Source organism: Balaenoptera ricei, chromosome 16 (genome assembly GCF_028023285.1).
Source record: "Balaenoptera ricei isolate mBalRic1 chromosome 16, mBalRic1.hap2, whole genome shotgun sequence".
Classification (NCBI taxonomy): Eukaryota; Metazoa; Chordata; class Mammalia; order Artiodactyla; family Balaenopteridae; genus Balaenoptera; species Balaenoptera ricei.
Window position 1 is genome coordinate 41,026,187 of NC_082654.1, and position 22,915 is coordinate 41,049,101.

The 22,915-nt window shown below is 36.6% G+C and overlaps 1 protein-coding gene across 2 annotated transcripts in view; it reads left to right on the forward strand.

Annotated features, from left to right (window-relative positions):
- Positions 1–22,915, forward strand: part of PRKG1 (protein kinase cGMP-dependent 1) — a 1,231,781-nt gene that overhangs the window by 1,006,784 nt on the left and 202,082 nt on the right. For both annotated transcript variants that reach the window (XM_059899096.1, XM_059899095.1), the window contains exons 6-7: positions 4,119–4,196; positions 15,980–16,074. In XM_059899096.1, the coding sequence (XP_059755079.1) occupies positions 4,119–4,196; positions 15,980–16,074 (173 nt within the window). The remainder of the gene's footprint in view (positions 1–4,118; positions 4,197–15,979; positions 16,075–22,915) is intronic.

Consider the following 22,915-nt stretch of genomic DNA (forward strand, 5'->3'; position numbering starts at 1 on the left):
TGCTATGTGGGGAAAGCACTGAAGGGCCAGGCAGGAGCAGAGATTCCAGCTAGAAGGTGACTGCATAGACTGAGCAAGAAGAGATGGTGGCCAGAGCAGCAGACGTGAGGTGTGGTTGAGTTCTGGGCATCTTCTGAATGTGGAGCAGCCAGATTGGCAACAGAGCAGTTGTGGGCCTGTGAGATAGAAGAGTTAAAGATGACTCCAAGGTGTTTGGCCCAAGCACCTGGAAAGATGGAGTTGGTGTTGCTGTTACTGGGAAGGCATGGGAGAAACAGGACTAGAAAAAGGATGCCAGGAGCTCCGTTCTATACACTTGAAGTTTGAGGTGTGTGCCAGACTGGGTTTTGGCAGCCCTCGGTGCACCACATCTCCTGGGGTTCACATGTTTGTGCAGTCCCTTCCCTTTGTGCCTGGATTGGCCCAGGGACCTGCTTGAACCCACTGAATGCAGCACAAATGATAGGGGGCCTGTTCCTGGCCTGGGTCTTGGGAAGGCCTGACACCTTCTGCTTTTGCACCCTTGGAAGCCAGCTGCCATGTAAGAAGTTGGCCCACTCCCAGACCACCGTGATATGGAGAAGACCAGACAGCCACATAAAGAGGCTCCCGTGGGGGAAAGCAGACATTGACAGTCCCAGCTGTGCCCCCAGCCCGCACCGGCACCAAATGCTCACAAGCGTGAGGCATTACGCCTTGCAGTTATCCCAGCCGACACCATGGGAAGCCAAAGAATCATCTAGTTAACATACTATACCAAGAGAAATAATAAATTGCTCTTTCAGGTCTAAAAAAAAAAAAAAGAAAGAAAGAAGAAAGATTTGGTGCATTCATTCTCAACTGGAGGCAAATAAATGGGACTAAAATATTACTATTATCACTAATAAACTCTAGGCTAGAGAATGTAGCTTAAGAGTGAGAGACAAACAGCCTTCCAAACTGGATGCTGTTTGGGCCGACTTACTTGTCCTGTCACAGACGCCCAGACAGGGGCAGGCTTCACTATGCTAGGGAGAAGATTCTTCCCCTAGACAAGGAGCAGAGAATTCCAGCCCTCTGTGGGGAGCTACCTCCCATCAGGAAGTGATGAGAGTCTGAGATGAGCATATAGATTACTTCCAAATTTATCAGTCAGATAAATTACACTGTCTCCTCTGGTGCAGAGTGAGGAAAAGGGCAGAAAAAGGTCCTGAGTTTTACTAATTGAGCTCCATTCACAAAGTGAAAAACATCACGAGTGGGAAAGACGCTCCACCCTTCCCCCTCCCCTACTGCTATAGATTGTAGCTCTTCCCTTGTCAGTTTTATCTACTACCTGTGCAATACAATAGCTACTAGCCATGTGTATTAAAATTTAAATTAATTTAAACTAAATACATTTAAAAATTCAGTTTCTCAGTCACTCCGGCCACATTTCAACTGCTCTGTAGCCACATGTGGCTAGTGGCTCCTATATCGGACAGTGCAGCTTTACAACATTAACACTATCAAAGAAGGCTCTACGCGACAGTGCTAACATGAGATTGTTATCTTTTTCATCTTCGTATCATCAGTGCCTGTAACCAGGCCTGACTCAGAGGCACTCAGAAATGTTTCTTGAATCAATATATGAAAATAGACTATTGTGATTTTGTTTTTCACATCTGCTTCCCACTGTTGCTTTCTAAGCAACAAGATATGAAAATGGAACACAGATATTTTGTTAAATAAGTCGGTTGAAGAATATGCATCATTTGATCTTTTTTTTTTTTTTTTTTAATATAAATTTATTTATTTATTTTTGGCTGCCTTGGGTCTTCGTTGCTGCGCGCGGGCCCTCTCCAGCTGTGGCGAGCGAGGACCACTCCTCGTTGCGGTGCATGGGCTTCTCATTGTGGTGGCCTCTCCCGTTGCGGAGCACGGGCTCCAGGCATGTGGGCTTCAGTAGTTGTGGCACGTGGGCTCAGTAGCCGTGAGGCACAGGCCCAGTTGCTCCGCGGCATGTGGAATCCTCCCGGACCAGGGATCGAATCCGCGTCCCCCGCATGGGCAGGCGGATTCCCAACCACTGCGCAATCAGGGAAGCCCCTGATCTTATTTTTATTTAGAAATAATTGTTTGTATGCACATAGATATATATGTTTAAAAGCACGGGAAAAAGTCTTGAAAGATACACACCAGACTGTATTTACCATCTAATGGTTGAGATTGGGGAAGGGAAATGAACTTTTTTACTTAAAAAACTTGTTATTAGGAAAATACATTACTTTAGAGTAAAAAAAAAAAAGTAACATTAGATAGTATGTTAATTTTCTTGGTATATTAAGAAAATCATGGCTATTCTTTTTTTTAACATCTTTATTGGAGTATAATTGCTTTACAATGTTGTGTTAGTTTCTGCTGTATAATAAAGTGAATCAGCTATAAGTATACATATATCCTCATATCCCCTCCCTCTTGTGCCTCTCTCCCACCCTCCCTATCCCACCCCTCTAGGTGGTCACAAAGCACTGAGCTGATCTCCCTGTGCTATGCGGCTGCTTCCCACTAGCTATCCATTTTACACTTGGTAGTATATATAAGTCCATGCTTCTCTCTCACTTCATCCCAGCTTACCCTTCCTTCTCCCCGTGTCCTCAAGTCCATTCTCTATGTCTGTATCTTTATTCCTGTCCTGCCTCTAGGTTCATCAGAACCATTTATTTTTTAGATTCCATATATGTGTGTTAGCATATGGTATTTGTTTTTCTCTTTCTGACTTACTTCACTGTATGACAGACTCTAGGTCCATCCACCTCACTACAAATAACTCAATTCATTTCTTTTTATGGCTGAGTAATATTCCATTGTATATATATGACACATCTTCTTTATCCATTCGTCTGTCGATGGACACTTAGGTTGCTTCCATGTCCTGGCTATTGTAAATAGTGCTGCAATGAACATTGTGGTACATGTCTCTTTTTGAATTATGGTTTTCTCAGGGTATATGCCCAGTAGTGGGATTGCTGGGTCTTATGGTAGTTCTAATTTTAGTTTTTTAAGGAACCTCCATACTGTTCTCCATAGTGGCTGTATCAATTTACATTCCCAGAAAATCATGGCTATTCTTAATATGAAATATTAATGAAAGGTAATTTTAAGAGTGAATAAAGTATTAAGGGTGTTGAGGTATAATGACAAATCACAGCCATTGGTCTGGTGAGTATTGTTTGCAAACCATGAAATCTGTTTCCTAAGGAGTGTACAAAGTCATGTTTTCTTTCCCAAAACATGGCTCCCTTGCTAAACTGCAGAGAAAGATAGGGCCAGATGGCACAGTTCTCATTTTTCTGTTATACCTCCTGACCCAGCAGTATGCTTTCTCCCACCTCTCCTTATAGCAATTACTTTTGTTCATTGCAGGAGCAGTCTTCACCCTGGGAATGTACCTAGTCACCGTGCCCGAATCAGAACACTGACACACTGACTGTGATAATCTTCTTGCTTTACTTTGCCTTACTTTGCCCCTGGTTTGGTGGTTTATGAGCTCACAGATGCTGGACCAGAATTCAGTACATAAAATAAAGACATTCTGTTTGAAAAGGCCAAACCTAAATTGCTGAAGCAGGGCATTAAAGCCTGAAGCAGTGCCTTAAAAAGGAGCTAGTGCCATCTAACCCACACCAAAAGTCAACCTCGTTTCAAAATGAAGATCTTTAAAAATGCTACATGCCATAGTACTTCCTCAGCCTTTTTTTTTTTTTTTTTCTGTCACTACAGGAATACTAAAACCAAATGAGAATGACAAATAATGCAGAAAGACACGTTTAATGATCAGTTGTGTTTTATTTCATGCTCAGTTGATGGGAGAAAAGAATATTTTGATCCAACTATTAAAATGAATGAATTTAAAGATATGAATATCATCACCCAGAAAAATGGCACTAACAAAATAGTTTTTAAAGTGAGGAGGATAGATTTCTTTGTAATTATTGTGTTCACTATTATTCATTTTTAAATAATGATGGATTCTAAGCTCTGATAAAACACCATGAGGGTGATTCCGTCCCTTAGGAGCTAATACTTGAAGAGGTTGAGCTGTTTAGTAAATTACTTCTTTCTTAATGTTATGTTCTGTTCCTGTTTCTGTTTTTTAGACCCACTATGAAAATGGGGAATATATCATCAGGCAAGGTGCAAGAGGGGACACCTTCTTTATCATCAGCAAAGGAAAGGTAAGCCCTGGTAGCATGAGAGAGAGATGCACAAGGGGGGCCTGGGGTTCATCAGCAACCCGTGGAGGAGCATATGTGCAGGGTGTTGAGCTGTTTGAGGTTTTTTCTTTTCTGAAACTGATAAAGAAATCTTTGAGAATGTATTTCCTGAAAATGCGGAAGAAGAAAGAAAAAGTATAACTTTGAAGACCAGCAAACAGCCTGTGTTCTATGGTATAATAATCATGATGCTAGATGCCACTGATATGTCTGCATAAATGGAAAATTTTCCATAATAATTAAAAAAGAAAAGACTAAGGTTGCTTTAAAAAGTCTTTAACAGGAAAAAAAAATCCATCCAGTCGTTAGGAGCAGTAATATTGTAATAATTAAATATCTGGACTTTGAAATCAGATGGCCCAAGTTTGAATCCAGCTATGAAACTTACTAGTTTTAGTACTCCCTAGGCAAGTTATTTAACACTCTGAGGCCAATCAGGAAGTAAATATATTCATGTTTCATTGTATCTTCATAAAGAAATCTTTAATGGATACTAAGAAATTATTAGAAGTGGTTAAGTGTAGGGGAAGGGGTAAATATAGGGTAGACAGGGACATAAAAATCATAATTTATTCCTTACATAATTTTTAAAGGTTTAATATAAATAATAATTTAAAAAACCCAAATATGAAATTGAGAGAATTGGAAAATGAAGACATGTAGATTAATACTTTAATATTATATTGCTAAAAATACCTTAAATTCCTTTCAACAGTAAAGTCCTAAATCATTATTGCATTTAAGTGTCATTTCACCATGTGCAATGTGATTTGAACTTATTTTGCTTTACAGTAAGTGATCCTTAAAAAGAAGTTATAAGTACTAAGTAAAGTAAAACACTGGGAAGGAAATGCAGGTACAAGGGTATTTATATGGCAGTTTTCACTTTTATAATTATCACTTTTAAAAAATAAGTAAATTTATTTCTTCTAATTTAACAAATATGACTGACCTTATGGCTCTTGTAAAATAGGCAAGAGAGATTAACAGAGCCACAGTGAACAGGATATGTTGAAAGATTATAGATTTTGTTGGATCACATTTTAGAGAATTCTCTTTGGACTAATGTGAATTTTAAATGTGCATATGTTAATGTTTACACCGGTGGCATATCCCACTAAAGGGAAGAAAACAGTATTTATACTTTTTCATACCTGTTCTTTTGACTGATATCAGAAAGCCTGGGATAGAAATAGAAGTCAGGGACTGGCTTCCTAAAAAGCAACATGAAATGACATCTGACCACAGTTATGGGTAAAATTATATCTTGTATTTTCCAATGTTAGAGGATAAGAAATGTTAAGATTTTGAGGTTTATATATAAATTGTTTGAGCTTACCATTTATTGCTTTGTTCTTAATATCGATGGAAGAATCAGGGAAAACTGAAAATCCTCATGGATGTAAATTATTTGATTGGTCACAGGGGGACTTTTTGCCCTGGCAATCCTAGATTTATTTTTTTATATTATATTGCTAATTCTTTGCTCTCATGGAATGATATGTTTATCCATTAAGATGAAATTTCTGACAGGCTTTTGTGACTACCAAACTACTGCAAATTCCAGCACTGCCTAAAAGAAGTTGTGGTTTGTAACTAGTTTCAGCTGAAGACAGGTGCATTAGTGGTGCTATTTTATGAGTTTTGTAATATGTATACATAGAAATAGCATGGGTATTACACCAGAGGAACTGATTCCCTTGGCAGTATTTCAGACCACTGTAGGGATTCTGGGAGAGAAGTAGTAAGAATATATTGGAATTTTTGGACACATCCAAGATTTTTGTTTTTAAACCAGGCATAGATTTTTCTTAACCTTCTTTTTCAGGTCATACAACTTAGCTGCCATGATTCTTAATTATACTAATTATATAATAATATATGATTTATTTAGTATGTTAATTATATGAATTCTAATATTAATGTATTGGAGTTACTACATTAAGTTTTAAGAAGCAGAAGGTGAACACACTTCAGTCCCAATAGGAAGCAATAGAAAATGATAAGAGAATGAGAGTAGGTTCAGGTGAGCAGGGAAATAAGTTGTAGAATTGAAATATTCTAAAATTATGTGTGTTGTTCTAGGTGTACAGATGTCACCTTGTTTTCATGTACATTTACGAATTTATAAAGGATAACTCTGACAAAGATATTTTCTTTGTTACCCCCAACCTGGCTTTTCCTTAGAAAATGTGAGACAGAGACACACAACAGGGGCTGTACAACTACAAATGGATTTCCTCTTGTTCAAGTTCATTTATTTGAGAGTAAAACAGTTTTTATTTTTCTATAAAGCACATTCACACAAAGAGAAAAACATTATAAAATAAGCTTGGAAATATTTGTTTTTTTCCCCATTAAACCTATACAAACTGATTTTTCTAAAACTTGGGCAGATGCTTCAGTGATGTCTAGAGTACCTGGTTCTGCCTCAGGTAGAAGCTGAGTTAGTTCTTTTTACTTTAATCAGTCTGTTACACTTGCCTGGAAACCTGACTTGTCCCCCCCAACAGTGAACCATATGCACGCAAGGATTCATAATTGAGCAAGAAAAATACCTCTGATAAAACTTTATGCCTATGTCCCTCTAGTTGTGTTGCATCAAAAAAAAAAAAAAAAAAACTCTCCATAAGTAAGTGGAACCAAAATTGAACAGGATTGGTCGATACAATTTCAGAGTTTCAATAATAATTGAAAAGCATTTTGATTTTCTGATTCTATTTAACTTATCTTGTATGCTACCATTAGAAAAAAGTATTTCAAAAATTCTTGTTCATTAAATGCCACTTAAAACCACATGGCTTTGCTTAGAATTAACAAGGGCTTAAGCATGTTGGTTAAACAAATGGGCTTAACACAATATTCAGTGTTGCTGAATATGGGAAGTATGCTCTTATGGAAATTTTGTTTGTGTGTGACATATATATATATGTGTGTATGTATATATATATATATATATATATATATATATATATGAAATATATAATATCAGAGTGAAACATGAATAATTTCATTTCAAGAACGAACATGCACATTATCCCCACTTCTGTTCACTGTGTAACTAAACACCCCAACCATTGCAGTAAGTCAAGAAAAAGATATAATGTTTGGAAATGAAGAAATAAACAGTAATTATTTACAGGTGGTATAATTTTAGCTTGAGTTTTTTATGTAGACAGATAAATTATTAAAATTAATATAAGCTTAGCTAGATCAGCGTCGTTCAGTACTTTTTCCTCTGTTGATGGAACTATTCTATATCTTCACAACCTAACATGGTAGCCATTAGTCTCAAGTCACTAAATTAAAATTAACTAAATTAAATTAACCAAAATATTCAGCTTCTCAGTAGCCACATCCTGTCAGAATGGCTATTATCAAAATGTCTACAAATAACAAATGCTCGCAAGGAAAAAAGGGAGCCCTTGTACACTATTGGTTGGAGTGTAAATTGGTGCAACCACTGTGGAAAACAGTATGGAGGTTCAGAAAATTAAAAATAGAACTACCATATGACAGCAATTCTACTCCTGGGTATATATCCGAAAAAACCAAAACACTAATTCAAAAAGATACATGCACCCCAATGTTCATAGCAGAATTACTTATAATTGCCAAGACATGTAAACACCCTAAGTGTTCATCAACAGATGAATGGATAAAGAAGATGTATTGTGTGTGTATATATATATATATTTATGTATACACACACATGTGCGCACACACACACACACACACACACACAATGGAATACCACTCAGCCATGAAAAAGAACGAAATTTTGCCATAAGCAGAACAAAGATAAATACTGTAAGATATCATATGTGGAATCTAAAAAATACAATAAACTAGTGAATATAACAAAAAAGAAGAGGACTCGCAGATATAGAGAACAAACTAGTAGTTACAAGTGGAGGGTGGGCAATGTAGGTGTGGGGGAGTGGGAGGTACAAACCATTGGGTGTAAGATAGGCTGAAGGATGTATTGTACAGCACAGGGAATATAGCCAGTATTTTGTAATAACTGTAAATGGAAAGTAACCTTCAAAAATTGTATAAGAATAAGATATTTTTAAGTGAAAAGAAAAAAGGACACTAGAATGAAGAGCAAAAGACAAAAATGGCTAAAACATTTGAAAGGAAGAAGAATATTTTGGGGAGAATTACTTCAGTAGATATAAAGACTTATTATAAGGTATAGAAGAAAATATCTTAATTCTACTGAGAACTAGATAAATATATCAGAATAAGAGAACAGTGAGCTCAAATAAAGGTTCAAGATCTATGGAAACTTGAGTTAGGAGAGCATGGGCAATACATATTCCAAAACAATTAGTTATCCATAGGTAGATATATGAAATTGGATCCTGACCTCACACTGTACAAATAAGGTCAATTCCAGACCTAAATGCAAAAGAAAAAATTAGAAAAAAAAATCAAAAGACAATTAGGAGAATACTTCTGTCATGTTGGGATAGGAAAAAATTTATTAAATGAGAATTCTAAAGTACAAACAATAAGGGATAATGTGGTTAAATATGATTACATTGAAATTAATAGCTTTGGCAAGACATAAATACAGTGAAAAGCTAAACTACTGTCTTGTGAATCAATAAAAAAAATGACAATTAATTCAATAGAAAAATAGGCAAAAAAATCACAAAAAAGAAATACAACTGGCCCATAAAATAATATGAAAAATACCCTACTTTTATTAATAATCAGAGAAATGCCATATAATATTGACCTTTTTGGCACAAAATCAAAGTCTGACACTATCAAGTGTTGATAGCAATATAGTACAATATGAACTTTCATCCACCGATGGTAGAAATATAACTTGGTGTGACAACTTTGTACCAATACTGAGTCAATACCTAGTAAAATTGAAGATGCGTATACTTTATAACCTTGGTTTTCATTCGTAAGTTTTGATCCTAGTGAAACACTTACCCATGGACACCACAAAACATGCAAAAATGTTCATAAGTAATGTTGTTAATAGCACAACAGACTAATATATAACAACAATAAACCTGGAGGAAGCCCACATTTACATATAGAGAAGAATCAATGAACTATAGAATATTCATATAATGACATAGTATACAAACAGGAAATGAACTACAGCTACATATATTAACATGGATGAATTGGATAAATTTCAAGTACAATGCTGATCAAAAGAAACAAGTTGAAGGATATGTGTGGCATGATATTATTTATATAAAGTTTAAAACCAGGAAAATATATGGTATTCATGCATGGAATGAGGTGCATGTGAGTGCATGTACACACACTCATTAAAGTAGAAGTACCAGAAAGAGAATCACGAACATAAGATTCACCAGAGATGTTTTGGGGGACGGTAGTGGACACATGGTGAAAGAGATTCTAATTCATTCCTGTGTTGCACAAAAGGTTCAGTTGTCAAACCAGACTCAGGGGAGTCATAGGTCTGAGCCACACTGACTTTAACTAATGACTAAAGGAATGCAGGCAAACGTCAAGCTCAGAAAAATATTCTTTACCTGTACATGACCCAAATTATCAGATACAGCTCCGAAAAGTGTTTTTCTACATTAGGGAACATTTTTTTGTTTTTTGTTTTTGGAATAACAGGACCAATTTTTGAGCAATGTGTGTAGAACATTGTTTGAAAACGGAGATGCTTTGATTTGGGAACTCCTCATTTTTATAATCTGTTAACTACACAGGTAGGAAAATGCTTACCTGACAACCCTTTTCTCCAGCTGGGTCTGCCCCACAAATCTCTGATTTTCCATGTTTCTTTACAACAAACATTGCTTTGCTTATAAAACCTGTTGAATCTATACTAAAACATTTTATTTTGTTTTTGAATTGTTTTCAGTTAAACATGTTGGTTGAGCACATTGATACTGTTTATTGAAGATTTTGGTATTAAAGATTAATTTTATGTGTCCCATTTAAAATATCTAATTTCTATTTTGATTCTTACTTTTAAAAATTATATATATATATATATATATATATATATATATATATATATATATATATATATATATATATAAAATTTAAAAAATAGTTCCAAATCTTAAAATTACAATACCATGCATATATCTTATAGAAAAATTAATATAAAGACAAGTAAAAGAATTATAAAAATAAACACCTTCTCTTTTATCTACCTGGAACTAAAAGTAGTTAAATCTCTAAATAGCATTTTATGGCAACAAGAGCAATGGTAGAGATTTGGGATAATTGCAATCAAATGCATGGAATTTCTGAAGTAGGAAGTGAGAGAAATGGAATAAAGGGGAAAATAAGGAAAAAAAGACCCAAGTTTGGGGGGCACTCAAAATTAAGAGGATGCTTTTCATTGATGTTCTCATTTAATTCACACACAGCACACAAGTACATCCATATGAGATATCCCTCCCAGTTTTCGGGCAAGGTGGTGGGGTAATGGGTTCAAATAGACGAAATATTACCTTTAAGGCTCCATAGCTAGTTCCCTTGCACAGCATTGTGGATCATAAAGTACTTTATGGTTTAGATGAAAAGACTACGTATACAGGTCAAGGTTAGAGAAGCTATATCTGTATATATAACTTTTTCTATCTTGAATTTTTTTTTAGAATTAAAGATGCAAATGTTCATGACTGATGTCTGTGCGTATTTAGAATGATTCATTATATATATAAAGAAAAACTGTGGAAACTACAACTTTAAAGGAGAACTTTTATTCTTGCTCTTTGAGCTGCTTGTTTTCTCACATATATGAACTATAGGAGACAGATTTTTCCTCATATTTATCATATAAGCAGAAAGTGATTTATTCCATAGGTGACCCATTTTTTATGTCTCTTACTGCATTTCAGTAACATATTTTTTAAGAACATTTCAAAACCCACCAAAATTTCTCCATGGCTTGTGTAAATCTGCCATTTTGGGTTTATAATCCTTTTTAATACCCAAATGGCAAATGTACAGTTATATGTATCCTTATATCTAATGTGAATTAATGAGCTTAATTTATAGTATATTACACCTTAATCCATGACTTTTTTTTTTAACAGCCAGGAGGACTGACAAGTAATTTTGTTGAGTTGTCTCATTGTGCAGATAAGAAAACTGAGGTTCAGAAATGAAACAGTGTATCAGTGTTTGTCAAAGGTTGGTTTGTAGAACGATTGCATCTAAATCACCCACATTAATCTTTTGAAATGCAGATTTCCAAAACCCATTCAATCAAAACCTCAGGAATAAGAGTTCAGTAACCTTTATTTTAAACAAGACCGCACGCCCCCTCTCCCCACCACACACACACACACACACACACACACACACACACACACAGTTTGAGAATCACTGGGCTAGTGTATTTCCATTCACATCTGTAAAAGCCTCATCAGTATGCAAATGAGTATCTCTCAGATATAGCTCAGTGGTTAAGTGTTAAAAACTTCATTTCCATGCTTTTGAAACACCATTCGGAGGAGTAATCAAATGGGTCAGTGGAGAGTAATAATTGAATTCCCTGGAAGAAATGGACAGATTCTTAGAAATGCACAAACTGCCGAGACTGAACCAGGAAGAAATAGAAAATATGAACAGACCAATCACAAGCACTGAAATTGAAACTGTGATTAAAAACCTTCCAACAAACAAAAGCCCAGGACCAGATGGCTTCACAGGTGAATTCTATCAAACATTTAGAGAAGAGCTAACACCTATCCTTCTCAAACTCTTCCAAAATATTGCAGAGGGAGGAACACTCCCAAACTCATTCTACGAGGCCACCATCACCCTGATACCAAAACCAGACAAAGATGTCACAAAGAAAGAAAACTACAGGCCAATATCACTGATGAACATAGATGCAAAAATCCTCAACAAAATACTAGCAAACAGAATCCAACAGCACATTAAAGGGATCATACACCATGATCAAGTGGGGTTTATCCCAGGAATGCAAGGATTCTTCAATATACGCAAATCAATCAATGTGATACACCATATTAACAAATTAAAGGAGAAAAACCATATGATCATCTCAATAGATGCAGAGAAAGCTTTCAACAAAATTCAACACCCATTTATGATAAAAGCCCTGCAGAAAGTAGGCATAGAGGGAACTTTCCTCAACATAATAAAGGCCATATATGACAAACCCACAGCCAACATCATTCTCAGTGGTGAAAAACTGAAACCATTTCCACTAAGATCAGGAACAAGACAAGGTTGTCCACTCTCACCACTGTTATTCAACATAGTTTTGGAAGTTTTAGCCACAGCAATCAGAGGAGACAAAGAAATAAAAGGAATCCAAATCGGAAAAGAAGAAGTAAAGCTGTCACTATTTGCAGATGACATGATACTATACATAGAGAATCCTAAAGATGCTACCAGGAAACTACTAGATCTAATCAATGAATTTGGTAAAGTAGCAGGAATACAAAATTAATGCACAGAAATCTCTTGCATTTCTATACACTAATGACGAAAAATCTGAAAGTGAAATTAAGAAAACACTCCCGTTTACCATTGCAACAAAAAGAATAAGATATCTAGGAATAAACCTACCTAAGGAGACAAAAGACCTGTATGCAGAAAATTATAAGACACTGATGAAAGAAATTAAAGATGATACAAATAGATGGAGAGATATAACATGTTCCTGGACTGGAAGAATCAACATTGTGAAAATGACTCTACTACGCAAAGCAATCTACAGATTCAATGCCATCCCTATCAAACTACCACTGGCATTTTTCACAGAACTAGAACAAAAAATTTCACAATTTGTATGGAAACACAAAAGACCCCGAATAGCCAAAGCAATCTTGAGAACGAAAAATGGAGCTGGGGGAATCAGGCTCCCTGACTTCAGACTATATTACAAAGCTTCAGTAATCAAGACAGTTTGGTACTGGCACAAAAACAGAAATATAGATCAATGGAACAGGATAGAAAGCCCAGAGATAAACCCACACACATATGGTCACCTTATCTTTGATAAAGGAGGCAAGCATATACAGTGGAGAAAAGACAGCCTCTTCAATAAGTGGTGCTGGGAAAATTGGACAGGTACATGTAAAAGTATGAAATTAGAACACTCCCTGACACCATGCACAAAAATAAACTCAAAATGGATTAAAGGCCTAAGTGTAAGGGCAGACACTATCAAACTCTTAGAGGAAAACATAGGCAGAACACTCTATGACATACATCACAGAAAGATTCTTTTTGACCCAGCTCCCAGAGAAATGGAAATAAGAACACAAATAAACAAATGGGACCTAATGAAACTTAAAAGCTTTTGCACAGCAAAGGAAACCATAAACAAGACCAAAAGACAACCATCAGAATGGGAGAAAATATTGGCAAATGAAGCAACTGACAAAGGATTAATCTCCAAGATTTACAAGCAGCTCATGCAGCTCAATAACAAAAAAACGAACAACCCAATCCAAAAATGGGCAGAAGACCTAAGTAGACATTTCTCCAAAGAAGATATACAGATGGCCTACAGACACATGAAAGAATGCTCAACATCGTTAATCATTAGAGAAATGCAAATCAAAACTACAATGAGATATCATCTCACACCGGTCAGAATGGCCATCATCAAAAAATCTAGAAACAATAAATGCTGGAGAGGGTGTGGAGGAAAGGGAACACTCTTGCACTGTTGGTGGGAATGTAAATTGATACAGCCACTATGGAGAACAGTATGGAGGTTCCTTAAAAAACTACAAATAGAACTACCATACGACCCAGCAATCCCACTACTGGGCATATACCCTGAGAAAACCATAGGTCAAAAAGAGTCATGTACCAAAATGTTCATTGCAGCTCTATTTACAATAGCCAGGACATGGAAGCAACCTAAATGTCCATCGACAGATGAATGGATAAAGAAGATGTGACACATATATACAATGGAATATTACTCAGCCATACAAAGAAATGAAATGGAGATATTTGTAATGAGGTGGATGGAGTTAGAGTCTGTCATACAGAGTGAAGTAAGTCAGAAAGAGAAAAAGAAATACAGTATGCTAACACATATATACGGAATCTAAGGAAAAAAAAAAAAAAAAGGCCATGAAGAACCTAGTGGCAAGACGGGAATAAAGACACAGACCTACTAGAGAATGGACTTGAGGATATGGGGAGGGGGTGGGGTGAGATGTGACAGGGTAAGAGAGTGTCATGGACATATATCCACTACCAAATGTAAAATAGATAGCTAGTGGGAAGCAGCCGCATAGCACAGGGATATTAGCTCGGTGCTTTGTGACCACCTAGAGGGGTGGGATGGGGAGGGTGGGAGGGAGGGAGATGCAAGAGGGAAGAGAAATGGGAACATATTGTATATGTATAACTGATTCACTTTGTTATAAAGCAGAAGCTAACACACCATTGTAAGGCAATTATACTTCAATAAAGATGTTTAAAAAAAAAAAATTGAATTCCCTCTACCTTGCATAGACCTTTTTAATACTTATAAAAATTCTGGTCTTTGACATCCAGTCTCTAAATTCAGAAACCTGAAGCATCGTATTTTTAAATGTGTTTAAGTGTCTGGCATTGTCTCAAGAAATTAGTTTTTCTACTTCATTACATTTTCCAGGTAGGTGAATTTTAACTATTTAAACCTTTTAGATGACACGTAGCCAGTATTATATTTGTAGAGCTTTAGGGGGAAGTGAATTAACACAAAGGTACAATTTACTACATTTATGTCTTCATTCATTCAACAAATACATTATTACTTGCTTTCAATGGACTGTCACCCAACTCCCAAGTCCTATATGGGCGGAGATATCTTGTTAGTAATGAAGCTTTTCTGTTCATGCAATTTACTACTCTTTATTGAGTACTCACTATAAATTACAGAGAATATCAAAGAAATGCCCATTTATTTGAAGAGCATACTATTCATTATGGTAAAATAAAGACACATATGTAATTTATATATCTTCAAAAAAAGAAATCCTGCTGAATGAAACATATGGATCATGAAGACAGTAGTCAGGTAGAGACCTGCAGGAAGTCTTCATGGAAATGTGACTGGCCTTTGAATGAAGGCTGGATTCTTCTTGGCAAAGAGATAGGCGTGTCCTAGGAAAACTGGGATGTACATGTAGAGAGGTGTATAGAAAGATGTTAAATTAAGCGAAGCCAAGAAATGGAGACAATATAAACGTCCATCTGCAAGGAAATTGATAAATAAATATAGGATGGAAGAAGACACTAAAACATTAAAACGAATGAACTAGATTTATATATGATAGCATGGAATAAATAATTAAAATAATGTTAAGAGAAAAAATGTAAGTCGCAGAATGATTCATATTGTATTATGCTTTTCATATATTTTTAAAACACATGCATATAAACACATAAAGACTGGAGGAACACTCACTAAATCCATCACAGTGATTGCCTCATAGAAAGTTGGAAATGGAAATAGAATTGAAGATTTGAGTGCAATTCAAATTTCTGAATAATTAATTATTTCTGGATAACAACTTGAAAGTATAACAAAATACATGGAGATTACTTCTTGGGGTGCGTGTGAAGTTGCGATATTATTCTTTGGCCCCTTTAGTGGTAATGTACTTTTTCTCTTCATGAAAATAAGTTTTAAAAAAAGAAGAAATAAGAAATGGAACGAACATCAGTAACCAGTGTTTATTTGATCATCCAGTGTGTATGCAGTGGATACAGGCTTTCATTGTTTCTCTTTCTAGGTAAATGTCACTCGTGAAGACTCGCCAAGTGAAGACCCAGTCTTTCTTAGAACCTTAGGAAAAGGAGATTGGTTTGGAGAGAAAGCCTTGCAGGGGTAAGTAGATCACATGTCACAAAGATTTTGGTTGAATGCTACATAAATTTGTCTTACATATTGAGCTTCTAGCACAATAGTGTGTTTAGTGCTTATTCTACTGTCTGACACAGACCCTTGACGATCAATTTTATTTATTTCCAGCTGGACTTAGAATCTATTTGGGTAGGCTATGGAATTGAGCGGTTAACATCTGTAATCAATCATTTTATATAATTTTATATCAATAGGAAAAATTCTCCTTAATTATAATCTCTATAAAGACTCTAAAAGAGAGGGAGAAGTCTCTGCTAAGCTTATTTTGTACGACAGTTTTACTCGGAATGACAGGAAGATGATTGGTTGAGAATTTTGACATCTCTAAACCTGATTGTACAAACAGTACGTCAAAAGGCAATGAAGCCTTTCTGGGATTCACCTCTGGGTGGTGGTTTTCGTCACTAGCTACGGTAGTGGAGGTGGAAGAGGAGGTGCAAGTGAAGGTAAATCACATCCAGATTCACTGTGGATGGGCTCAAAAGGCATTTTACATACCATTTGTACTTTAATCTGTCTTTCTCTTGATTATTATATATGTAGAGGATTCTGGAAAATAATATCACCTGATTTCATTGGTCCAAGATTAGATGCCTCTGTGGAAAATGTCATTTCCAGCAGAGCCAAAGAACCAGAAACATTTCAGTCATTTCTGATTGAGATCACAACTGGAACACCAGAAAATAAAACATAATTGAGAATTGACAGATTTTCTTTTGTAGCTTATTGTCAGTGAATTTTGGTGCTAACTAAAGAAAGGTTTAGAGTGAAAACACCTTCCCAGAATGTGTCTCAGGAAGTGAACTTGGGAATATGGTTTACAGAAAAGTTTCTAAATGTTGCTCTGATATCAAAATTTAAGTTAATGGTATTACGTCTAGATTGAATTCATTCTAGCATATGGTTATTCTTGTGAACTGTCTGGTGCCAAATCTCTCTTTTGCACATATTCAGTCCTCTTCACTGGCCTTCTCTTCACCCCACCCTCACCATTTTCCATCATACCTACCCCCCCAACCTACCTCCATCCCTCTTTCTCATGCCCTTTATGCTTATCTTCTCACCACTCAACCTGGCTTTATCAGCCTACTCTATGTGTGCCCTCTTAAACGTCACCAGGGATTTGCTACTTACATCATAGAATTGTCTTTCTTTTCTGTCTTCATTTAACATCACTGGTCAGCCATAGTTTTACACTCTTGACCACCCCTTCCTTCTTTAGAATCCTCGTCCTTTGAGACCCTTGCAATTATTAGCGAATTGTTAGCACTTTTTAGAATTTCTTATTTCATTTCCTAAAATTCACCATTGTTTTGTCCTCAGCTCTATCACATACGTCTTGGTACACATCCAGATCTATGACTGCCTATTATCTTGATGCAAAGAAATCCCAAATACTTATATGCTGATTTGAGCTCAGTATCTGGCACTTTTGAAATCAGCATGTATTTGTTGAATGAACGAATGAGTGATTGAACAAATGAAGCTCCCTGATGATCCCCAGTCTTGCAGTCCTTTCTGCACTTGATCACTTTCATGACTTGAGTTAGTTTGATGGTGCATAAGGGCTTATGAACTCACTTGACTACAGGGGGCAGGCTGGTAATGTAGTGCGTTGGCCAAAATGTTCAGGTTTTTCCATAACGGTACGTTCGAAAAACCCGAACGAACTTCTTGGCCAACCCGATGTCAATGAGTAAAAATAAGATGAGTAAAACTGGTGGCAAACTAGAAAGACTTATACAATTGAGAAGATCAATTACTGAGCTCCAGCTCATTGCTATGCTGTTTTTTTTCTTTTAAGAAACACAGAAAAAACAGGGTTCTGAAAAAAATACGTGATTTTGTAACGATTTAAAAAAAAAAAAGCTCTGCTAGCAAACGATTTGACCTGTGAGTTGCCATTTTGTGATTTATATCAATAGATATGCTTCTTTAAAACTCTGTAACTAGATTCCGACAAAGGCAGCCTGTTAGTTTTAACCTTGTTATTTGCTTGTTTTGATTATTTTTTGACATTTTAATGTTTTGATATTCTAGTCACTAACCTGTTTTTCACTGTGTGTCTCTATGTTCTTTTTTTGATCTTTTCTTTGAATTTCAATGTTTCACACAAGAAATTCTGACTTTTCACAAATCAGATTGATTTGTTTCACTTGTTTCCCTACAAATAACTTAAAAATGTATGTAACTTTAGGATATAAAGTCTTTTGAGCAACCATATATATCCTTGTGAGTAATAGCTATGCTTCTTTGGAAACCTTATGATTTTTAATCCTTGGAAGACAAATTTTATAGTCAGCATTCTCTGTGTGGACATAACACAGCATTTCAGATTGTTGTTTTCTCACAAATAAAATTTATATGTACTGGGGATTTTTATTTTATTTTCCTGAGGATGTTCAGCAGATCATTAAAATATTGACAAATTGATAATATTGAAATCAATCCTTGACCATTCTTTTAAAATTTGAGGGTGCCTAATACTAGTATTGATTAAACACACACAGTATATAATTGAATGACAGAACTGAAATGTGACCTCAGTAACCAAACTCCAGAGCTCCACTATGTAGTTCTGCCTCTAGAATTAACAAGATTCATTTCCTTGTTGGAAGGAGACCGTAGTCATAAATCTAACTATCCTATAATCTATATTATTAACATTCACTAACCAATAGCATCTCATTACTAGAAAAATTTGGTTTATTTATTGCTTTCACTTTTTTTGGTTGACATGAAACGAATTATTCAGTATTGTTGGCTTAAGTGTTATTTTTTTTGCTGTGATAATGGTTTTTCCACACCAGAGAGAGGGCAGAATGTTTTACTCTTTTCAGAAGTACTCCTTTATATACATGAAAACTAAAGTTGTGTTTAGGGGAATTTACTTCAGGTTTAATCCAATAATTCATGAGTCAATCCATCTACACTCTAACATACCATTGCTTCAAGATCTCTACCTGACTTGAAACCATGTAGAATTCATATTGGCATCAGATAATGTCAAATTCTAAGCCAAATACACACCTCGCATCTGTAGTAATGGGAAATAGATAAGCCCAAGTTGAACCTGAGAGAGATGGGATTGAGCTCCCACTTGCTCCCTCTCCCTTCCCCTAATGTTTGAGTCTTTAGCACAGCATATGGTTAAGAGTTCCAGCACTGAAGTCAGACTGCCTAGGTTGGGATCTACTCTGTAATTTACAGATTATGAGCCCCTGAGAGGCTCTCCTTTGATCTGAATGGAGATGATGATTGTACCTAACTTTTTGGGTTGTTGTGAGGAATAATCAAGGGGATACTTATAAAGCATTCAGGTGAGTACCTAGAATTTAGATGAGTGCTCAAAAATGTTAGCTGCTATCATCACCACCACCGTCATGTCTATTTTTATTTATCATCATCATCATCCCCATTCCCAAGACTGTTCTGCTACTTCTTGACTACAGTTTAGAACACCTGGTATAATTGACATAGCGTTAGATTTTGAATCATCCACTCACTAAGCCAGCCAGTTAATCTCTCTGGGTCTGTTTCTGAATTTGTAAACTGAACCAGTTGAAGTAGATGATCTCTAAGTTTCCTTAGGTCACATGCCAAATGCAGCCCTGGGCCACCCTGTTAAATGGTGGCATTTGATAGCAGACCTCTGTCAGCAGGGCCCCTCCCTCCGGAAACTATTCCAGCTGTTGTTTATCATTCTGAACACCTTGGCCACATGTTAGGCCCTTCCTTGTTAATGCAAAAATGAATAAGCCAAGTCAGTTTGATAGACTTTGGTATTAGAAGTCTGTATTTCCATAGTTTCTCCTCTCACGGACTGTGATCTGGGCAAGTTAATTAACATTTTTTAACCTGTTTATTTTTTTTAATTAGTAAAATGATAGCACATAAAATATAACAAATACTGGATACAGCATTTTAATATTTTGCAATATTTGAATCTTATTAATACTCATTTATTTATTTGGAAATGAAATATTACAGATACGATTCAAGCCTCTTTCGTATCCTCCCCAAGTACTTTCTCTCCCTCCCACTATCACCATCCTGTCCCTGTACCATAAAGGTAGGAAAGCAAGAATTCAGATCTCTCAGTTGCAAGGCTTGGGTTTCTGTTTCTCTCAGGGAAAACCTCTTTGATGCTTACCTGGGACAACATAGAGAGTTATTTCTAAAGCTTGTGTTTTGTGTGAAGAAATACTCTAGGACTTATAAACGGCTCTGTCCCAGCTGCTTTTTTTTTTTTTTTTAACATCTTTATTGGAGTATAACTGCTTTACAATGGTGTGTTAGTTTCTGCTTTATAACAAAGTGAATCAGCTATACATATATGTACATCCCCATATCCCCTTCCTCTTGTGTCTCCCTCCCACCCTTCCTATCCCACCCCTCTAGGTGGTCACAAAGCACCGAGCTGATCTCCCTGTGCTATGCGGCTGCTTCCCACTAGCTATCTGTTTTACGTTTGGTAGTGTGTGTATGTCCATGCCACTCTCTCACTTCGTCCCAGCTTACCCTTCCCCCTCCCCGTGTCCTCAAGTCCATTCTCTATGTCTGTGTCTTTATTCCTGTCCTGCCCCTACGTAAAAAAAAAAAAAAAAAAAAGGTTCTGAAGAACCTAGGGACAGGCCAGCTGCTGTCTTGATAGGGTCATAGCAGGACTTCTTCACCCGCCCTTCATGAGCTATCCTGCCAAGCTCCAGCTCATTTCTCTAACCTTAGGGCTCCTCTCTATTTCCTGCACCTGAGACTTTTAGGGTTTTTCTTCTTTTGTTTCTTTGTCTTTTGTAGTGAGGATTATAATTAACATGGTTTTAGTGAAGATTATTCTTATGAGGATTATAATGGATTATCTATGTAAAATGTAACAGAATGTCTAGTGGGATTTTTTCCCTGTTGTCCTGGATTTGTGGCTAAGGTCCAAAGCCCAAAATCTGTCAGTACTTAGGGCCAGCTTCTTTTTACACAACTGACTGAGAAGAGCCAGAATTGCTTTATTAGTATCACTCCTTCATCCATAAGATAGGAAAAGTAGGGACATCTGAGGTTGGCCTGTTGAGGAGAGCAGTGTTATCAAAAGTAGTTCCCTCAATTCTCTGGTCTCAGCTTGCTTCCTTGTTGAGGATTTACAGATAAACAGGAAATTAAAATAAAGAGTGTGCTACATGATATTATGGGAGAATCACGAAGTGTCATAGCATCATTATTATATCTATATGTCATCTCAAAACTTTTTCCTGAATTCCAGACCCAGTTTCCTGTGAGGCAAGTCCACTTAGACATCACTTAGTTACTTCAAATGGCACTAAGACAAAGCTAAATTAATTTTTCTCTCTACCCCCAACCAAGTGTCTTCCTTTCAAGTGATCCCTATCGCACTAAATGTTTCTCAAACCAGACATTTGGAAGTTATCTCTGAGTCTTTTCTTTCCTAAAATTCCCTAATCACTGATAACTAATCCTATTGATTCTACCTTCTAAATAACTCTCAGTATCACCTGTGTCTTGCCATTCTCACTGCCACTGTTCTGATTAGTTCTGATTAATGCTCTGTCATCTGGATTTTGCTGTTGGTCCTTCTAATTGGTCATTCTGTGTCCAGTCTTGCTCACCTCTCATCCATTCCACACACTATGATAAGTTCACAGTATTAGTTTCTAGGTGGCCATGATAAATTATCACAAACTGAGTGTCTTAAAACAACAGAAATTATTGTTAAATAATTCTGCAGACTAGAATTTCAAACTCAAGGTGTCACCGTGACCATGTGTCCTCTGAAAGCTCTAGGGAAGAATCAGGTCTCTCTCCTGGCTTCTGGAGGCTGCCAACAGTCCTTGATAGGTTTGGCTGGTAGCTTCATCATTCCAATTTCTGTCTCCTTCTTCACATGGCTCTCTCCCCTCTGTTTGTGTCTCTGTATCAAAATCTCTCTCTCCTAATAAGGATACCAGTCATTGCATTTAGGGCCTACCCTATTCCAGTATAACAGCATCTTAAATCAATTATGTCTGCAAAGACCCCATTTCCAAATAAGGTCACGTTCACGGGTCTGGGGGCTTAGGATGTTGACATAGCTTTTGAGGGGACACAATTCAATCCATAACTATCTCTGGAACAACCAGCCTCAGATCATTTTCCTTTTCAGAGGCTGTCTGTGGCACTCCTTGTTGTGAGACCTGTTCCCATATTACTACTGCAGTCTCATCACCCATGTGCCTGCTTCGTGATCTATATTCTAGTCATACTAAGATTTTTTTTATGTCATCATAATCTCCATGATGTGTTTTGCTATTAGGCATTTGCATTTGAATCATCTTTTATGATTACAGTTCCTCCTGGCATGGATGAATAACTAAACTCACAACAAGCCCCAAGTGGGATGTAAGAACCTGGGAGTCCAGCACAGCACAGAACCCAAAGGTGTAGGCATGTAGAAGCTGACCTGTTGTTCTGTAGGCACTTATGATATGGACATATTCTCTCCTATCTTAACATAAAGATGTCCAGGATACAATACCTCATTGAGCTCTGATGTCAAGGAACTCATCAGAAGATTTACAGAAATCATATCTTTGTTTTGAAGAAGCTATATTGCATACAAAATATAATTACACATCCCTCCCCCCACCCCACATATTCACAACCCCCTCCCACACACACATCCTGAATTACAGATAGTAGTATGAGAACACCTTTGGCCTAGCCTACACACACACACACATGCGCACACACACACACACACACACAGAATGAATTTAATTTAATCACCAAAATTTGAGCACGTGCTGTCTGGACTTCT